Source organism: Scardinius erythrophthalmus (genome assembly GCF_964197995.2).
Source record: "Scardinius erythrophthalmus genome assembly, chromosome: 3".
Taxonomy (NCBI): domain Eukaryota; kingdom Metazoa; phylum Chordata; class Actinopteri; order Cypriniformes; family Leuciscidae; genus Scardinius; species Scardinius erythrophthalmus.
In genome coordinates this window covers 54,701,029-54,722,545 of record NC_138223.1, presented here as the reverse complement: position 1 = coordinate 54,722,545, position 21,517 = coordinate 54,701,029, and the positions used below count along the sequence as shown (strand labels likewise).

Below are 21,517 nucleotides of genomic sequence, written 5' to 3'. Positions count from 1 at the left end.
TTACTTGAGTAAAAGTACAGATACCCCTTGCTAAATTTTACTCAAGTACAAGTAAAAGTACTACAGTCAGATACTTAAGTAAAAGTACTGAAGTACTTGTTTTTAAAAGTACTTGAGTACCAAGAGTACAAGAGTACATTTTCTAAATATTGCATTACTACTGCCATAGTGCTTACATTTATGTACAGAAACGTCCTACATGGAGTTATGAAAAATGTTAATGTTAATAATACCTTGGAGAATGTAAAGAAATTGAAAGTAAAATCAAGTCATTTTCATCTTTTTACCATGCTGCTTTATTTAACATTTTCACTTGCTACTAAAGTACAGATCCCTCAAAATTGTACTTAAGTACTGTACTCAAGTAAATGTACTCCGTTACTGTCCGGCTCTGGTCATTTCTTATGCAAAATTATATGGAACCTTTTTCTGTTTTATTACAGGTAATTTATGTTATTGTTTTTAATGGTAACACTTTAGAATACTGTATCTTACTTACTGCATAACTAATAAGTAATTATTGAGGAACTAATAGATAATTATTTATTAACACTTAAGTCACTACTGTTAACTACTAAGGAAGATGTGTTAACTAATTAGTATGTAATAGAATTGTATGATTGTGTTAAGTTTCAGTTAGTTAATCAATAACTAATAAATTATGTCATAACTCTTGAAGAACTATTATTAATTATCTATTAATTAAAGTGCAAGAAAAATAACTAAGAAGTAACTACTAATGAACAGTCATACACAGTGGTTACTACAATAAACCATTTTATTTTAGCAGTGGAGTGGTGGATGAAGTACACAAATCAAGTACTTGAGTAAAAGTACAGATAACCCAATAAAATATTACTCCAGTAAAATGATAAACTATTGGCCTATTCATTTTCAAAATTACCTTAGTAAATGTACAAAGGTAATTACTTGAAAAGTAAAAAGCACAGATCAATGTTTTTTATTTTATTTTCTAGCCAGTTTTAGTCATTCTTCAGCACTAATAAGAAAGATGAGTGCAGACATTTACTAGGCTATATATTGATCTGCAAATAAGCAAACTTTTTATTTAATTAGCAAAATGTATCATAATGTATGATAACTTATCTATTTTACAAAGGTTTAGATAATACCGTTAATAATGTGTTTTTTACAGTAAGTTTGATTTGAGTCAGAAGTATGTGGTAATTCTGTATTAATTACTAATGAGTTCCCTATATTCTCACTTTAGAATACTGTTCCAGGTTCCAAGTAATTCATCAAGAATTATCTAATAATTATTTGTTAATTACCAATTAATTTCCTTATATGTTCACTTTAGAATACTGTTTCAGGTTATAAGTAGCCTAATTCCTGGATAATTATTTGATAATTATTTATTAATTACTAATGAGTTCCCTATATTCTCACTTTAGAATACTGTTCCAGGTTCCAAGTAATTCATCAAGAATTATCTAATAATTATTTGTTAATTACCAATTAATTTCCTTATATGTTCACTTTAGAATACTGTTTCAGGTTATAAGTAGCCTAATTCCTGGATAATTATTTGATAATTATTTATTAATTACCAATGAGTTCCCCATATTCTCACTTTAGAATACTGTTCCAGGTTCTAAGTAATTCCTGCAGAATTATTTGATAATTATTTATGAATTACTAATAAGTTCCCTGTATTTTCAGTTTCCCTCAGTCATTGCCTCAAACATGAATTTACTCAATGGCATTCTATGCTGAGGAAAACAGACACACACAGTACTGTATATAAAATATAAAAACTAATCTGAGGTTAGTTTTGTATGACTGTTCATTAGTAGTTACTTCTTAGTTATTTTTCTTGAACCTTAATTAGTAGATAATTAGTAGTAGTTCTTCAAGCGTTATGACAGAATTCATTATTTATTGATTAACTAACTGTTACTTAACACAATTAACACAAATATATTACATACTGATTAGTTAACACATCTTCCTTAGTAGTTAACAGTAGTGAAGAAGTAGTTAATGAATAATTACCTATTAGTTCTTCAATAATTACTTATTAGTTATGCAGTAATTAAGATACAGTATTCTAAAGTGTTACCTTTTTAATTGTGAAACTAAATTTGTTTATTCACAAATAACTTCTGTGGGATCTTTTTGTATTGTGAGATTATGAGTTATGAATATGTTTTGAGTTTTGAATAGATTGTTTAATAGAAAATAAGATTTGAAATGTTACAGATATCACACTGCTTTAATAAAACACTTTAAACTGAAAAAAACAATTGCTTTATCTTATTATTTTTGTTAGCGTATTAAACGTGTAACCCTTTATACAAGCCTCTAAAAATCATGCTAGTTCCTCTACCAAAGAAATGTTGCACTTAAAGAAATGTATAGATTCACATAAGTGTATTGACCGCTGTAAATATATAGCATGTTAACTAGTGAAATTTGTCACAGAGTCGGTCATGACAGAATCACTTTCATAAGAATTGCACTTCCTTTGCTGAATATGGATGCTTGTGTCATCAGTGTTTCTTGATGGTGTTAATTTGAGTCCACAGCAAAGACTTCTGAAGAACTTCCTGTACTGCTGCCTGACCTGGACAAGAATGAGAAGAGAAATAGTTTTAAACTCTGGTTAAAAAAACTAAAACACAGAACATGTCCAGGTTATTTTTCAAGAATTTAATTTTAGAAGATGAGAAATGAAAAATTAACTTAACCCTTTAGAACCTGAAGCTAAAATAGGTGTGAGAAAAATATATTGACTAAAACAGCTAGCTTTCGTCAGACGTCCGTACGCAAGTCGACTTGCACCATAAGAGTAACCAGTGACGCATGTATGACGTAGATGTAGGAGTGGCGTAAGCTTTGACGCCTCTCACGGTTCAAACAAACAGGGCTGGGCAACAAACTCAAGCTCCTCTCATATTTTCTCTCAAAAAAAATATTTTTAAACTAATTTGTGACTGGTGTTTTGTTTTGCTCTATCTCCGTGTTCATCATTACGTTGTGCGTCAGGTCAAGGGTCACTCTTTCACCGAAACGGCCATTCACTGCCATTATAAAGCTTGGAAGAGCCAGGACATTTTTAAATAAATCTCGGATTGTATTCGTCTGAAAGAAGAATGTCATATACACCTAGGATGACTTGAGGGTGAGGGAATCATGGGCTAATTTTCATTTTTGGGAACTAACCCTTTATTATAAAGTAGGTGAGAGATGATTTTCTGGTAGACTGTCTGTACTGATGTCTGACCTGATTATTGAAGACACAATAGACCAGGAACATGAAGGTTCCCTGCTGGGAGTTCAAGATCAGGAAGGGGATCTCCAGCTCCTTCCAGAAACCCAGAATCCAGGAGCAACCAAGAACCACAAACTGAGCCAGTGTTTTAAATGTCATTTTCCTGCAGAGAAAGATGGAGAGTTAATATATATTTATTGATTATATTGTTGTGGAAAATCTGCAATTGTCCTGTTATAAGTATGACTTTTTGTCTGTAGAACACTTCTGTATTGTAATCAACCACACTTGAAACTTGTTTATTAAGAAAGTGGTTTATGAAGAAAAACTCTGCAATTGTTATTGTAAAATATATATTTTTAAGAAAGTGGTTTATAAAGAAAAACATACCACACTTAATGTTTTAAGCATTAATTAAAAAGCATAGAGAGGAACAAAACATGTATTAGAAAGAGCTTTGCTAAAGAAAGAAGATAAATGCAAGCATTACCGTCGGATGTGTTGCGGACGAAGCGCAGAATGCAACAAAGAAGAAAAGTCTGAAGAAGGAAGACTAAGAGTCGAAAGGGTCCGAAATTAATTCCCAGAACTCATGACACCTCAAGACTTAGGATTGGATAAATTGTCTGTAAGAGACTAATAATTTATGGGGATTTCCAAAGATGACGACCTCAAGAAATCTGATGGTCTATAAAAGGCTGAAAGGAGAAGATGAAGGCAGACGCTGATTCGTAATGGCCTCTCCGGTGTTACAACGCTTGTAAATGATTTACTCTTGATGTTGTTTTATCTTGTTTTTTATATATTAGTACTTTATATATAAACTAATTAACCTGTAGATAATAAAACTATATTTAATTGAAACTAAGAAACTCTTTTGCTACTCTCGACTGCCAAAAGTCTTTGATTTCTAAAAAAGTGAGCTGAACAGACCATGAAGAAGTCTTCTGACCTGTGGATTGTGAGTATGAAAATTCAGATGCTTATGATTTAGGACACATTTGACTTTACCTAACCTGAGAATAATCAAAATAAGGTTAAAGGTGTCTAGAAATATGCAGCATGTAACAATATATATATATATATATATATATATATATATATATATATATATATATATATATATATATATATATATATACACATTTCATGGAGTGTTCAAATCATATTGTTTGTTACTTGGTTTGTTTCATATGTGAAACTTCAGCGTTCAGATTTTTCAAGGTGGAGGTCAGACTGATGATGATGTAGATGAAGAGAATCATGTTTAACTGCACAGTAAGAGAAACAACAGTAATTAATCTTTAATCACTTTTCCTTTTAATACAAAGTCATGATGAGAAATGTGCTTACTGCTAGTATGACGCAAACAGGTCCCTGAAAACTCCAGTTAAAGCCTTTATCCATTTTAATCCAGCACCTGTTTAGAGGAAGAAAAATAATTAAATGAACAAACATGAAGGATGAAGGTGTTGATCTCTGAGTCGCTCAAACTAAACTCACTGTTCACTTCCGTAGCCTTTAGGATTCACCCCAGCAGACACAGCCACCACAACCAGAGCAACCGTATATCCAATCACACACAGGAATCCACTCCTAAGCACGCCCCTCCTTTTGGAGCTGATCTGTGATAGGTTCTTCACACAGATGAAGAGCAGCACAGCTTCAATGAACATCCACACAAAGCCGGAGAGAAAGAGGAAGTGCAGCACACCTGATATCACGGCACACAACACCTGGAGATCATGAGAGACGGTTATGATGATTCTCAGTGAGACTGTGCTGAGCTGTAGAGCTCCTTCATCATTCTCACCTGATGACGGCGTATGAGGCTCAGGAACTGTTGTGTGAGCAGGAACAGAAGGTGAGCCAACAGAAGACTCACGCAGAGGTTGATTCGAGCCACATTATTCACTCCAGGACTCCACTGACAAAGGGCAAAGGTCAACAGGGCCAAACTGAAGAACACCAGCCCAACTGGCACACACACCAAATTCAACACGTCCATCAGTGAGTTGCTCTGAGGAAACATGTCAGAGTACATGAGTGCCAAATCTGTGCTGTTCTTCAATGCTCACTATAAATGTTCTCGTACCTCTGATGGGCGGTTGGTTTGCATGATGACAGCGAATGTGGACAGATGACCACAGGAACACACAGTGTAGCTTCTGTTGGTCTCTAAAACAGAACAACCATCTACAATCCACTCGCTGATGTTCCAGTACACACAGGACAGAAATGTGTTGTTCTCAATCTCCTGCAAAAAGAAGAAAGAACATGCAGAGAATAGTATAACTCTGAATGTTAGATGTTTTCAGATGTTCATCAGTTCTCAGGTTGGACAAAAACACATTTCAGTCTCTCACTCTGATGTGTCTAAGGGTGAAGTTGACTGGTTTGGTGAGTTTAGTGTTGGTGGTTTTGGGAAGAGTAGCTGAGATCACAGTGGACATCATGGTTTTATTCGTGTTAGTTGATGTGTTGAAGAAGTCTGGCTTCAGTAAATTCTCCATTGTGTTATAACTCATGAAAGCCACAGCAGCTGATCCTGTGTGACAGAAATAGAAGAAACTTGTATTCAATACATTAAAACCTTTAGTTAAATGTGGTTTAGTGATATATCTTCTAAAAATGTTTTATTAAAAATGTTGTATTAAAACACATCTCACATACTTGTTTCATTGTTGTTCTTGGCGATCTCAATGAGATCGATGTCCACAGAAGAATTTGTCGTGACAAGTCGAGGGATTTTATCTAAGGTGACACTGGGTCCAACCATGAAGATTTCAACCTCTGATTTAGAAAATAAGCAGTTATGTTTTGTTTTTTGTTTTTATTAAAGTTGATTCAATCTGCACAAATGTGCAAAAAACAAAACAATAAAAGACTAAAATAAAATATCTATTTAATCTAATTACTAGTTTGAACTAATCAGTTAACTTTGTACACAGCAAAATCCCGAGAGTTAAATTAAGTCAAGCTGGTAATGCTGTTTGTGGAGTTGTTTAATTCTCTTCTGCTGAGATCTTGAGAGATGTAATGTCTTCTTTTATCTTTAGTTGATTCATCTTAGGGTAGGGGAGACCGGGGAGTGTTGCAACAGGGGATGGTTGCAACATGTCATTTTTCTCCAATTAGAAAAAAACTAGAGTGATGACACTCATACTGCAGATGCACAGTTAGACCCTTCCCCCAACAAGAAGACAGTAGACATATTCAACATATGAATAATAGTATAATAATACTATAATATTATAGTAGGCCTAAAACAGTTAATATTTTCAGAATTCTATATGCTCATTGAGACAAAAAGCTAAAGTTAATTAGTGAAATTTAAGGTATTTTTAACATGTTGCAACCGTCTCATGGTTGTGTTGCAGCTGTCCCCTGGGTTGGGGTCAGTTACAACATCTGACTTCTTCCATTCAAATAAATACTGTGAGCGATATGTCATATATAATCATCTTTAAATGGTATGGGTAATTAGCAGACAAATTTGGTTGATCTAGTCCCAATAGTCTCTGAGTAACTGAGAGAAATGCAAAAAGTGTTGCAACTGTCCCCGGTCTCCCCTACGTTTACACAACAACGATACGCTTAAAACTCAGAAGTGTTTCCTTTGAGTTTACAAAACTTTGCATTTTCAGGCATCCAAACTGACTCTTTGTTGTCGTGGAAACGAACAGCAAAAACTTATAAAAAGTTTTATGTTTTTAGTTGAAAACGGTGTCGTGTAAACAGACCCTAAGACTGTGACTGAAGCGGGTGTTCATCACTAATGCTCAATCATCTCTTAATTAATCACTTAATTATCTCATTAACTTTAACACTTTTAACACTCTTTAGATTGGGACAATATGTACTCTGAGCAGTGTTGATTTAACACTGGGGATTTTGCTGTGTGCCTGTAACGTTGTAGTAATCATGAAGACATTGATTAGCTTGTTCAGGTGTGTTTGATTAGGGTTGGAGCTAAACTCCAGGAAAGTGGATCTCGTGGTCCAGAGTTGAGATCTCCTGCTCTACACCAGTGGTTCTCAATTCCAGTCCTTGGGACCCGCTGCTCTGCACATTTTGTATGTCTCCCTTATTTACCAGATCATCAGCTCATTAGGAGAGACTCCATGAACTGAACTGAGTGTGTCAGATAAGAGAGACATACAAAATGTTCAGATCAAGGGGTCCCGAGGACTGGAATTGAGAACCCCTGCTCTAGACTATATAAACTCCCTGATATCATATATAAGCTCAGTTTCATCATCAATAATAACAGTGTCTCCACTCACCAACAGCAGCAAGAGTAAAACTGACACTGTCATGTGTGTCTGTCGGCTTCACCAATGTAGAGATGAGTTTCTCGTTGGTTTTTAACACATGGTTTCCGTTGAAGGCTAGTTCAGCTGAGCTGACTGATGATGAAGACTCTGAAATCTCTCCTGAAGCGTTGAGGACCATATTCAAAAAATCGGTCACAGCCTAATTTATTTATCAGAAAAAAAAAATACTGTAAATGTAAATATTAAGAAAGCCAATTAATCAGACCTGCGATGTCAATCTTGTAACTGACAATTACATTTGATTTGATTATTTTATATATATAAAAAAAATATATCTTGAAGACTTACAGTCAAAGGAAGCTCTTGAGCTGTAATGTTCTCGATCTGCTCTAGAAGATTTTGAAGCTTTTCAGTCTGACTCTGAAATCAAAATTGAGAAGACAGAATTTGACGATGTGTGAGTGATGACTTTAACCGGGTATGCTGAGTGCCTCTGAAATGAGACACAGACAGTGTTTTTTAACAAATTTCTTTAACAAATGATTCAATGACATATATATTTTAAACATTTGTCGCCACCTACTGGTGGAAATGAAAACACTTTTCTAAAGGTGCTTTTCTCTATTTTGCTCGCTACAGTGGACAGTGTTTGTATCCAAACCATTGCCGGCCCGAGCCTTTTGGGGGCCCTAAACTGAATTTGATTTGGGGGCCCCCCTCCCACCACGCGTAGTTAAAAAAGTTTTAACTTTTCCTTTACTCTTTTACTAACTCTTTGAAACTTCTGAAAACAAACTGTAAACATATTCCAGCATTGCAATCTTGACATCGCAGCCTGATCATTATAGCCGTAATAAATATATAATAATAAAATAGTCAACCTAACATATAAAACTTACACTGCTCTGTTTAAATAGTCAGTAGTACAATTCATACCGTTCACAGTAAGCACCGCTCCACTGTGATGTTTCCAAGCACATTTTTGCGTGTGAAAAGGATGATTTTTTCCGTCGATATTGGAATGTGAGTGAAGTACAAAGAAGCCTATAATAAAGAATAGTTTACCATCCAAATACATCGCAAATCGCTTACTTTCACTTTCACTTTAAATTATTTCGTTTTGGCTTGTTTATAGTTATTTTTTTATTCTTGTTCTGTTCTGAATATCATTAAATTTAAAGGATAAATCATTGATTTAAATGTTAATCATCGATCATTGATCAAATCAAATTTTTGTATCATGGCTTAACATTACCGTGACTTTGAGCATGAATTGTTTGCACGCGAGATTATGCTCATGACTCAAACACTGGAAGAAAGAGCAGCAGATGTAGACAGGTATATTGATCATGAAATCAGAATTTTACTTGTCTTGAATTATTCATTCATTCATTCATTTATGTCACTTGTTTAAGTTAATTAATATGTAAAAAACAGGGGGTGGCCAGGGGGCCCCAAGCAGACACTTAGTTCGCTTATGCCTTGGGCCGGCCCTGATCCAAAATAACAAACTTTTGTCACAGAAGTACTGGAATAAAAGTTTAAGTTTGTAAAAGAAGTAAAGAGAATGTGTGGTTGAAATGGACAGCTTCGTGGACAGCTTTCTCTGCGCATTAAATCCCCCATATTGCCAGCAAACAATGAGAATGCAGAACAATGATGATGACAGAGAGTATAGGCTTCAAAGCTATTGTGGACCCGCTTACCCAAAACCCTGGTTTGGCAAATAAATGAATGACGGACAGTTATGTATTTCCAAAATTTTATTATGTAAGCTTTATGTTACTCATCAAATAACAAGGGAATTTGTAGTCATAGTGTTAATTAATTAGCGAGTCCACAAACTCATTCTTTCAATTGGCTTTTGTATGCAGAGTATTCACAGCTTATATGGACTGAATGCCCCCATAAACCATCAGCAATTATTAGCTGTCAGAAATAGGGTACAGTAGGAGTCCATTTCTGTCCCCCAAGGTACATATATGTACCTTTTTGAGGGTCAAAAAGGTACATATATGTCTCCAAGCATTTAAAGGTACATATATATATATATCACAATATCAAAAGACAGCCTCTAGTAAGTATTTTTTTTTTTTTGTAAAAAAAAAGTTTTTTTTTTTTTTTACGGTTTTAATGATACCTTAATCATTTAATGCAGATTTTAACTTATCACTATATTTGAGTAGCCTTGAAATAAAGGAAATAAAAGTTTTGTAAGTCAATTTACTGATATTAAATCATTATAACACAGCAAAAACTCCAGTGTTAAATGAACTCTCCTGGGAGTTTATATGACGACTCAAGAGTGTTAAAGTGTTAAAATATGAATGTTAAATTAACACTCAAGATTGTTAAAGTTAATGAGATAATTAAGTGATTCATTGAGTGATGATTGACCATTATTGAAGACACCTGATGTTAACAAGCAGAATCACTGAAGGAGAAAATATATATTTTTAAGACACCATTGTGGTGATCAGTGTTGGATTTAGTTGGGCTCTTGACCCTTAAATCATTAACTTTAGATTTTGTTTGGCTGTTGAATCTGAGTTATAACAGCCAGATGAACAAAGAGAAAAGTTGATCAGGTGGTGTTGGTTATGTTTTGACATAATCATAATTTGTCTGAATCACTGACCTCATTTAAAGTCTAATCTCAGGCTTAAATGTATATTGTTGATTACAGAATCACTGTGATTCCACAGCATAAGATCCAGAATTTTCAAAATAATCTAAAGGATTTCTTAAAAGTTGTTCTGATAATACAAATCTTTCTTGTAGGCACACACAGACATCAAGAATCAGTGTATGAATCTCAACAATGGTGACAAGCAGAATATTCAATTAGGAAAAGGAAATTAGTAAGACAATTCAGATCATAATTTATTCATACCGCAATGTATGATGGGAGCCATGCATGTGTTTTGATTGGTGGCACCCAGAATGCACTGCAACATGCTTCATTATTGCCACCATTGTTGAGATTCACAGGCTGATTATTGATGTCAATGTGTCTACATAAAGTCATTTTCAAAGTCTTTTGATCAGAACAACTTTTAAGAAATATTTTGGATTATATTGAAAATGCTGAAAATCATTTGCTGTAGCATCACTGTGATGCTGTAATCAACAATATATATTTAAGTCTGAGATTAGATTCTAAATTAGTTGAGTGATTCAGGAAAATTATGATTATGTCGAAACATAACCAACACCACCTGATCAGTGGCGGATTTAGCAAATTGGGGGCCCAAGGTGAAGGTATGTATGGGCCCCCCATCCGATCTTTAAAGGTGCAATGTGTCATATTCTGAGGATCTATTGACAGAAAAGCAATATAAGATCCATAACTATGTTTTCAGTGGTGTATAAAGACCTGAACCGTTATGTTCTTATTACCTTAGAATGAGTCATTTATATCTACATAACCGCGGAAACCCCCTTCTATGAAGATCGACATATTGTGACATCTAAAAATCACACACTGCACCTTTAAAAGAGTTTAAACCACAAAAAAGTTTGTTACCTTATTCTGCAATTTTTCCTCCTTTTTTCAGCACCGCTTGGGTAGCTTCGCTTCGTTTTTACTCTACTACTCTGTACACTCTGTCAATCACTTCTTTTTCTCTGTCAGTTTTTTGTCGCAATACAGCCTTGTCACTTTCGCAGATGTGTGAGATAATGGAATAGTCCAATGTAGTGAGGTGGGGGGCCCCCTCCTTTCTGCGACTAATGATTTGATGCCATTTTTTGCAAATGAAGATTTAGAAATATATAATTTGCGAAAAGTAAAAAATAAATAAATAATAATAATAAAAAAAACTTAAGCATAAGTTAATGGGGCATTTTGGGGGCCCCTAGGTAGTTTGGGGCCCAAGGCAATTGCCGACCTTTGCCTAATGGTAAAGTCCGCCCCTGCACCTGATCAACTTTTCTCTTAGTTCATCTGGCAGTTATAACTCAGATACAACTGTCAAACAAAATATAATGTTAACAGTTTAAGGGTCAAGAGCCCAACTAAAGCAAACACTGATCACCATAACGGTGTTTTAAAAAATAATATTTTCTCCTTCAGTGATTCTGCTTGTTAACATCAGGTGTCTTCAATAATGGTCAATCATCACTCAATGAATCACTAAATTAGCTCATTAACTTTAACACTCTTGATTGTTAATTTAACACTCATATTTGAACACTTTAACTCTCTTGAGTCTGGAGTCATATAAACTCCCAGGAGAGTTCAATTAACACTGGAGTTTTTGCTGTTGGACCTCAAGGTACATATATGTACCTTTTTGAGGGTCAAAAAGCATTAAAAGGTACATATATGTACCGTTTCTTTTAAAGGTGCCTTGTGTCAAAAATAATAAATTCATACTCCACATTCCATACCAGATGGGGGCAGTATACCTCCAGAAAGTGAGTTGGTCTACTCTAGAGTATGAATATGACATCTTCAAGCTACTCCCCTTCACCTTTACCAGTGAATATGTTCATATTCGTTTTGTTCATATTACATTTTTATTGTTAGTTTGAATTACATTAATTTGGCAGACAGCATTCTCTGATGTTGACCAAGCTAGCGCCAACGTAACCAGAGCTGCCAACTCTCACGCATTCACCGTGAGACACACGCAATTGACACTTTTCACACGCTCACGCCACACATCAATTTTCTCATGCACAGAAAAATCGCGAAGCAAAGAGGACACGGATACCGACAGACTAGACAGAGCAGGTTAGTTATGATATAAAAAAAATCTCAGCTCTCAGATTCTGTCAATTTTATTACGCAATTCAAACAATAAATACCGTTTTGGCGCGTGTAAATGTTACACGACAGATCCCTAGCGCACGTGAACCGATCATCTCTACTTATAGTAAAAAAACACGAACACTGTTGAAAGATACAGTAGGCCAGTGGTTCCCAAACCTGTCCTGAAGGACCCCCAACACTGCACATTTTCTTTGTCTCCCTAATCAAACATATCAGATTCAAGAAACCTTCAGGACAGGTTTGGGAACCACTGCAGTAGGCTATCAACTTACCAAAATGTATTCCTCATACATAATATCGACCAATCAGTGTTTTTTATCAGCGTGAAGAGGTCAATAACACAGTTGGAGAACAATTATGTCAGATTTACCTCAGGAAAGCCATTTAATAAACATAATATAGGTCACGTAGTTGGCAAGAAAAAAAGAGCTATAGAGATTGTGCACAGCAAAAACTCCAGTGTTAAATTAACACTCCTGGGAGTGTATATGAGTCCACGGTCAAGAGTGTAAAGTGTTAAAATATGAGTGTTAAATTAACACTCAAGAGTGTTAAAGGTAATGAGATAATTAAGTGATTCATTTAGTGATGATTGAACATTACTGAAGACACCTGATGATAACAAGCAGAATCACTGAAGGAGAAAATCACAAATTGTAAGTTACCATTATGGTGATTGGTGTTTGCTTTAGTTGGGCTCTTGACCCTTATAGGTTTACTTTATATTTTGCTTGTCTGCTGTTATTGATTTATAACAGTCAGATGAACAAAGAAAAAATGTGATCTGATGGTGTTGGTTATGTTTTGACATAATCATGTGATCTGAAAAACTATTTAAACTAACTCTAAACATATTGAGATAGTTTGGTTTAACTAGTTAATTACAACAGCTCTGTGATTCTACAGAATATGATTTTCAGTATTTTTCATATAATTGAAAATATTTAATAAACATTGTTCTGATCAAAAGACTTTCAAATGAATTTCTTGAGAAACACATACATCAATAATCAGCCTGTGAATCTCAACAATGGTGACAATAATAAAGCATGTTGCAGTGGCTGCCACCTATCACAACTCATTAATGGCTCCCATCATGCATTGCGGTATGAATAAATTATGATCTGAATTGTCTATGTAATTTACTTTTCCCTAATTGAATATTCTGCTTGTCACCATTGTTGAGATGCATTGACTGAATCTTGATGTCTGTGTGTGCCTAAAAGAAAGATTTTTTTTTTCAAAACAACTTTTAAGAAATCCTTTGTATTATATCTAAAATTCTGGATATTTATGCAGAATCACAGTTATGCTGTAACCAACAACATAAATTTAAGTCAGAAATAAGGATCTTAATGAGTTCAATGATCAAGTTCAAATGATGATTGTCATAATATAACCAACACCATCAGATCACTTTTTTCTTTGTTCATCTGACTGTTATAAATCAATAACAGTAGACAAGCAAAATATATAAAATATAAAGTAAAAGGTTCAAGAGCCCAACTAAAGCAAACATTGATCGCCATATCGGTGGCTTACAATTTGTGATTTTCTCCTTCAGTGATTCTGCTTGTTAAGATCAGGTGTCTTCAATAATGATCAATCATCACTAAATTAATCACTTAATTATCTCATTAACTTCAACACTCTTGAGTGTTAATTTAACACTCATATTTTAACACTTTACACTCTTGACTGTGGACTCATATACACTCCCAGGAGTGTTAATTTAACACTGGAGTTTTTGCTGTGTTCTATATATGTGTACTATTACAATACTATATTTATGTACGTTATATGTTTATCGAACAGCCTTCGATACATTTCTATGTTATAACTTCCCGAAAAAACTACACAAACATATAAAACAAACTTCTAACGAAATACTAACAGCATCTTACTTACCAATCCAAAAGAAATGTTGCAAGTTCGGAGTCGAACCTCATTTCTTTCATGTCCATTAGTTGCTCCAGCGATGGAAAGCAGTGCCAATGTTTACTCTGGTTCTGTTCCTTTTTTTTTAATCAGATTTTATTTGAATGTAGTAGTGGGCGGTAGGCTACTTTCCACACGATTGACATCAGGTTCAAGTACGCCCACAAGCCGTGCGAGTTATTCGTGTATTGCATGTTTGACTGGTGGTTATGTTGCCCGCATACCGCCTCCCATGGCCGAAACTGGTATTACGACACCTGTCGGGCCGTGGCTAGTAATGCTAATGCTAATTCAGGTTGATATCTCTGCAGCACTATAACTTGTCATTTTTTTAATGACATCATCGCCCTTATTTCTTCTCATTCTTTTGATGCGTGTAGCTAATTTTTTGGATATTTTTACCTCAATTCTTACACATGGCACCTTTAAAGGTTAAGGTACAATATTGTACCCTTGAGGGTACAGCCCCAGTGACAAGCGATTGTACCCCTAAAGGTACAACTTTATTTTCTGAGAGTGTATGTAGAGCCAGCCCTGATTGGCTGCTTGAATCTCAATTTAAAAGAATGTCCAGTTCGCGGTCTTTCTTTCTTTTGACCATCGGTGGAGAAGTCATAGCACGGTTACTCATGGTTCTTACAGGGCTTTCAACCGAGGAGGTCCTTCAGAAAATATCAGAAGCAGACATAGAAGTAACCGAAGTCGAGATGAAAGGAGATAAAATGGACTTTCAGGCAAATGAAACCTACTCAGATGATAATAACTTATATGTCACAGTTTGACATTGAGTTAAAAATGAAATGTTGGAAAATGTGAAAATGAAAAGGATTTAATAAATTCTGATTTTAATTCATCGTGTGTGTAATATATATATTTATCTCATTATAGTCAACGATTGTACACAGTAAATTCCCCAGTGTTAAATTAACACTGATCAGAGCACATATGGTCCCACTCTACATGGTGTTAAAGTAACACTGAAGCAGTGTTAAAGTTAATGAGATAATTAAGTGATTAATTGAGTGATGATTGAGCATTATTGAAGACACCTGATGATAACAAGCAGAATCACTGAAGGAGAAAATCTCAAATTGTAAGCCACCATCATGGTGATGGGTGTTTGCTTTAGTTGGACTCTTGACCCTTACATTTTTAACTTTCATTTTTGTTTGATTGCTGTATCTGACTTACAACTGCCAGATGAACAAAGAAAAAAAGTGATCTGATGGTGTTGGTTATGTTATGACAATCATCATTTGAACTTTATGTTTTTGATGTATGTTGTTGGTTACAGCATAACTGTGATTCTGCATAAATATCCAGAATTTTAGATATAATATAAAGGATATTAAAGTACAATTATGTACTTTAAAGTACTTTAAAGTACAATTGTACTATAAAGTACAATTATGTACTTTATTTTCTGAGAGTGTTAGAAAAGCACATTCATATTTCAGATTACACACATATCTAAAATGCACATGTTATTGCACTGCTTCAGTTTGGACTATTATTGATAGGAGTCTCTACAACTTCAATTTCAGAAACTCAACTTACGTTGCGTCCTTCCAGCAGTGTTATATTTATACCTGCAATGACAGAAATCAGAATGAAGACAATAATATAGTAAACTGCAAAACTTAGAAAAATAACTATTTTATTAAGCAGCAATTTCAGCAAGATTGTGGATTCAGCAAGATTTCAGCAGTTGTGGATTAATGGTGAGAGCAGTGGATCCAACTTTTTAGAGTGGTGTACCTCCTTCTGCGTTCCCCCTCTCTTCCGGACTTCAGTACCTTTTCCATTAAGGGACAATATTTGCCCCCTAAATTTATTTCCCAGTGCTTTTTTTTACTTTATGAATAAGTTTATGAAATAAAAAATGTTTTAAGTGAAAAATGTTCAATAGAGGAATATTCAATGACGGAAAAACGAAGTGGTTCTTTGAAATATTAAACTAAAACCAGTAAGTCACTGTTTTCTCAATGAGCGAGTCATTGATCCTTACATTCAGTAACAAAGCAACTAGCTGTATTTATCAATGAATCATTGAATGATTGACTCACAATTCTTTTCAAAGCTGCAGAATTGTTTACGAAACACTGCACTCTTAAAAGAGATGTGTTAAAAATGACACTTGTTGTGTAGATTTTAACACATGAAGTGTGTGTGTGCTCAGGGACATGTTGTGTCAAATTTAACACACAACCTGTGTCGATTCTTAACACATCTCTGTGTTTATAAGGACTACACATTTTGTATTAACTTTAACACAACTAATGTGTTATTCCTCTTACACAGAAGTATGTTGAAACCTTTTACACACTAATGTGTTATAGTTACACAACTTGTGTCAGATATGTGTCACATGTGACTGTAGTCGGTGTGTATTTGCCAGAGTTACTTCCTGTGCTTTTACAACTGAGTGTTTGGATGAACACTGAAACGTATTGTTAACTTGTGTTTATGGAGTCCAGTGACGTTTAATAAAGAGTTTGTTTGAACATTTGGATGGTTTAGACATCATGAATCTACATAGACAAGCTCTTATTGAGAATTAACTGAGTTTTAGATGTTGATGTTTCACTGAATGTTTTATTTGAAGTCACCAGAATCGTGATTAATGGCTGCTTTATTTGAGCTCTTGACCCTTTACTCTTCTTTTAGTTTTCCTCTGGCTGCTTTAACTGTATTTTAATAAAATACATTTGTTATGGCGAGAGAAAATATGATCAGATGTTTTTTGATGATGTCATAATCAGCAAGTGCTGATCTGATCAAGTTTATGAGTATATGGATGGTGCACATTTAATTTATTTATGTGCTGTTAGTCATAACGATCTTATCACACTACATCATGATATCCAGCAGTACAGAATAAAAAAAATAAATGTTTTCTGAAATTTTGTTGTATTTAATGTTGTTGTATTTAATGTTGATAACAAGCAAGAATGCAATTGTTCCCAAATATCCACACGATGGCAAACGTGACATTGACTACGTTTACAAGCTGTCAATATTCGGGTTATGGTCGGGTTAAGGTCACTATTTGGGTTTCTGAAACATTAGGAATAACCCGTTTACATGCGTGAGTAGAGAGAGTTACTCCTGTATACATGGAACTTGTAATCAATGGGCAATATCCCGATGTAAACGGCGACGCACGGTTAGCGTCTGGACGTACGGACAACCTTAAGACGCAATATGCGTCATTTCCGATTCTTCTTCCTGTATCCAAAGACAACAGCAGCAGCACGCGGATAATGAATAGTTCGGGGCAGATAGCGATCGCCTTTGTTTGCACTTTCCACGCTCCAAAAGTGTGTTGCTGTGCTGCGTCTCGCCATGTTTACCTCTACTTCTTGTTTACTTCCGGTATACTGCACGTGGGTTTCTGTATGCGCCGTCTCTACTCAAAAGACCAAGATTCCTTGCGAATAGAACATGCGCAGAACACAAATCAATGTTCCTTTTGATGGGGATATGCCGATACGCGTTTACATGACCAAATATTCGGGTTAGAAAAGGGGTACCCCAGGGATCATATTCGGGTTTTTGCCGGTGTTTACATGGCCGTGCGCGACCGGGTTATTGCTAATATCCCGGTTTTGAACGGGTTATTGGCTGCATGTAAACGTAGTCACTGATTATCATACAACAGGTCAACAAAATCTGAAACACAAAATGTTTATTTTAAAAACAGTACTATCAGTACTTACTCTATTTTGCAACAAAACAATAGTTCCAACGAAAGAGAAAAGCAGAACTGCAGCACACAATTGCCTAACTCCTCGATGCAACTCAAAAGGGTTAGATTTGTTCGAGTTTGTAGAATGGATGAAACGAGGACATAAATATAGAATCTTTACCCACTTGATAAAACGACTCCCAGACCCAAATTGCACTTGTAGTGCAAGTGTGGTAAAGTGGACCAACAGAAACACTGAAAACTGCACTTGTAATGTATCCAAATTACAACACTAGTACTAAAGTAAATAATGTGGTAATACTGTCCAAATTGCCACACTAATTATGCAACACCAAATGACCACTCAGATGTCCAAGTTCAATGTGAACGTCTGTTATTACAGTAAGTGTTGAATATCGTGACGTTGTGGAGATCATCATGAGTTTGAGGGTCTCAGTTACTCACCTGTTAAAACCTCCAGATTCACTTCAGTGCGGGGATCTGTTGTTAATACATCAACTCCACACTGGTACGTCGCAGAATCCCGTTCTATCAGATCTCTGATGGTCACAGTGAAGACTGCTGAACTTGTGTCGTCATACAGAGAGAATCTATCATTCTTAACCCATTTATCTTTCTCATTAGTCCTGATTTTATCTCTGCACACTGACCCCTGTTCTTTACAAATATACTTTTTATTCTCTGTATATCCTTCATCATATTTGCATTTGATTGTGACTCCTTCTCCTGAATATCCTGTCACACTCATGTTGCTCACGACACCTACAACAAACCAGCATTAAAACACTTTAATTTACACAGAAATTAACTCTCCTCAACAGTCAATAGAACAACATGAACTGAAGTTAAAGACTTTCCTCATCAAATCTGTGCTGTTTTTTCATGATCTACTCTGAGTTCAGATTCTTACCAGGAATCATCAGCAGAGTGAAAGTCCAGATGATCTTCATTCTTCTCTCTTATTAAATGATCTTCTCTGTTGTTAGTAGATTCAGTTCTTCTGAAGCTCTCGATGTGTGTTCAGAAGAGTTATGAGTGTTTCTTTCCTGGTTACATGTTTAACATGAAGAGCTGAATGTGTCAGAGATGCCCACTTCCCCTGAGAGAGAGAGAGAGAGAGAGAGAGAGAGAGAGAGAGAGAGAGAGAGAGAAAAGAGAGAGAGAGAGAGAGAGAGAGAGAGAGAGAGAGAGAGAGAGAGAGAGAGGGGGGGTAGGGTGGGGTTAGGGGAGAGAGAGAGAGAGAGAGAGAGAGAGAGAGAGAGAGAGAGAGAGATTTTTTTGAATTTTAAATACACCTTTATTATAACAATTTAGTCTTGAATTATTCACACTTCATCCAACATTTTTTTATTTCGTTTATACACATGTATATTTAAAAAGTCAACACCAATTCATTTCTCTCACATAAAGTACACAATACCTCATCAACACACCAGATTTCTACTAGTTCTCTAGTTGTTTTATGCGCACGTGAACGTCATGGCAACGTACAACACAAAGTGCCTCCCGCGGGAAACACTTAACATAACGCGTAAATGCGCGTAGCTAACATAAATCAAGCAAGTATGCATGGGCCACGAAGTGTTGGCAAAATAACACATTAACGGACCGGAGGAAATAATATGGATTTTTGTTCCAGAAAACTTAATTAACAAAATAAATTCAAGCACTTTCAAGGAACTGTATCTATTATGTTCATTTTCAAAAACTTTCCAGGGCCTTGAATTTTTATTTTTTTTTCAGATTCACAAACTTACAAGGATTTCAAGGACCCGTGGGAACCCTGCTTACAACACGTGTTACAGCGCTCTCTCAGACACACACAGATCTCTCTGATGTTACTGATATATTAGTTATGATTATATGTGTTTTACACCATATCTGTGCACTGTCCACTTCACTCATGCAGAATATTCTGACTTACCAGGTTTAATTTCCAGGTAAATCTCTGTGTATTTATCAGGTTTTCCCAGTCCTGTCACACCACACCAGTATTTGCCTTGATCCTCTGTTCTCAGATCAGTGATGGTGACGGTGAAGATGCGGGTCGTTCTGTCATCGGTCAGAGAGAATCTCCTGTCTTTAGCTGGAGATCCAGATTGAACAGGAATGTCTTTATTGCGTACTGGACACTCTCCTCTGCAGAGATACTTAGGCTATTCTGCTCTTCATATCCAGACTCATAGTCACAGCGTATTTCAACTTTTCCTCCTTCATAACCAGTGAAAGTCAAGATCTCCGTCGTCTCACACACCAAGACTAAAAACATAAGAGAGAGAAACTCAGCTCAGAGCGAACATGGACCTGATTGAGAACAGGTGCTGTTTTAGAAAGACCCAGAAACACAGAATAAACTCTTACCTGACATGATGAGCAGGAGAAATATGAGAAGTTTCATTTTCGGCTTTATCTGTGATCCGCTGGTGGCCTGTTTTATGAAGAGCTCTCTCTCTCTCTCTCTCTCTCTCTCTCTCTCTCTCTCTCTCTCTCTCTCTCTCTCTCTCTCTCTCTCTCTCTCTCTCTCTCTCTCTCTCTCTCTCTCTCTCTCTCTCTCTCTGTGTGTGCGCATGCGTTGAGTGAGTGAGGTGCGTGGATGGAGAGTGCGTGACGGCGTTGTGAGGTACGAGTGTTTGGAAACTCTTTTTCTGCCTTTTTCTACCCTTTTCTATCTTTAGTAATTGTTTTTAGAATTTTATATTGAGGTTTAGGTAATATTTGTGAGGGAGGTGGTTGTTTTTGGGGGAGTTTTTACTCCCAGTCGGTGTGCTGGGAGAATGGCAGCTCCGGGTGCGGAGACCTTGGAGTTTCTAACAAGGCGTCATGGTGTGAAAATTGATGTTACTGCAAGTATAGAGGAGTGTAGTTTAGCGGTGAGTGCAGTAGTTGGTCATGAGAATGTTTTGTCGGCGTCGCGAATTAACAATGCGATTGTTTTGTTTGTTAAGACGATCGATTTGGCGAACTTGTTAGTGGAGAGTGGGGTTTTTACCTCAGTTTTGCCTCTTTCTACGCCGTCTAAGAGAGTAACTTTATCTAATGTGCCGCCGTTTATTAGGAATGAAGTTTTAGTTGGAATGCTCGCTAGGTATGGAAAACTGGTCTCTTCAATTAAAATGATCCCAATTGGAAGCAAGTCATCTTTGTTGAAGCATGTGGTGTCTTTCAGACGTTATGTTTACATTGTATTGAAAGATAACGTTGAGGAACTTGATCTGACTCTAAATTTTCGGCATGAAGAATTCAATTATGTAATATATGCCACTACTAATACAATGAGGTGCTTTGGTTGTGGTGAAAATGGACACCTGATCCGTGCTTGTCCAAAAAGAGAGGATAACACAAATAAAAATGCACCAACTGTTGCTTCAGAAAATGTAACTGAAGTGCAGGGTGAAATAGCCACAGTTGTTGAGGAGGTGCCGGGTCCAAGTAGAGTGTCGGTTGCTCCAACAATGGTGGAGAGTGTCTCTGAGACTATAGAAAAAGAAGTTGTTGAAGAAGTCAGTGTAGCTGTAGCTGAGGAAGAGGAGGTCATAAATTCCCAGAGGAGAGAACAAGCAGAATGTGTTTCAGATGATGAT

The 21,517-nt window shown here is 35.9% G+C and overlaps 1 protein-coding gene across 1 annotated transcript; it reads right to left on the bottom strand.

The window, feature by feature from the left end:
• Window positions 1-761: 761 nt before the first annotated feature.
• Window positions 762-18,969, bottom strand: LOC308688567 (adhesion G protein-coupled receptor E3-like). Its single transcript, XM_081361702.1, has 14 exons — window positions 18,847-18,969; window positions 18,381-18,698; window positions 15,785-15,816; window positions 7,861-7,932; window positions 7,522-7,711; window positions 5,909-6,028; window positions 5,602-5,783; window positions 5,331-5,492; window positions 5,049-5,255; window positions 4,739-4,971; window positions 4,589-4,655; window positions 4,415-4,506; window positions 3,248-3,398; window positions 762-2,587 (listed from the first exon to the last, which is right to left on the bottom strand). Exons 1-14 carry the CDS (start codon window positions 18,884-18,886, stop codon window positions 2,423-2,425), a joined length of 2,031 nt encoding a protein of 676 aa, XP_081217828.1. The 5' UTR covers window positions 18,887-18,969; the 3' UTR covers window positions 762-2,422.
• Between the last annotated feature and the right edge of the window lie 2,548 nt (window positions 18,970-21,517).

Excerpts from the sequence above, each read along its gene's own strand:
- LOC308688567 (XM_081361702.1), bottom strand. The coding sequence starts at position 18,886 with ATGAAGATCATCTGGACTTTCACTCTGCTGATGATTCCTG. Across the intron at positions 7,933-15,784 it reads CACTGCTGGAAGGACGCAAC|AGTCAGACTGAAAAGCTTCA; the intron begins GTAAGTTGAGTT and ends TTTTGATTTCAG. Across the intron at positions 4,656-4,738 it reads AAAGGCTACGGAAGTGAACA|GTGCTGGATTAAAATGGATA; the intron begins GTGAGTTTAGTT and ends TCCTCTAAACAG.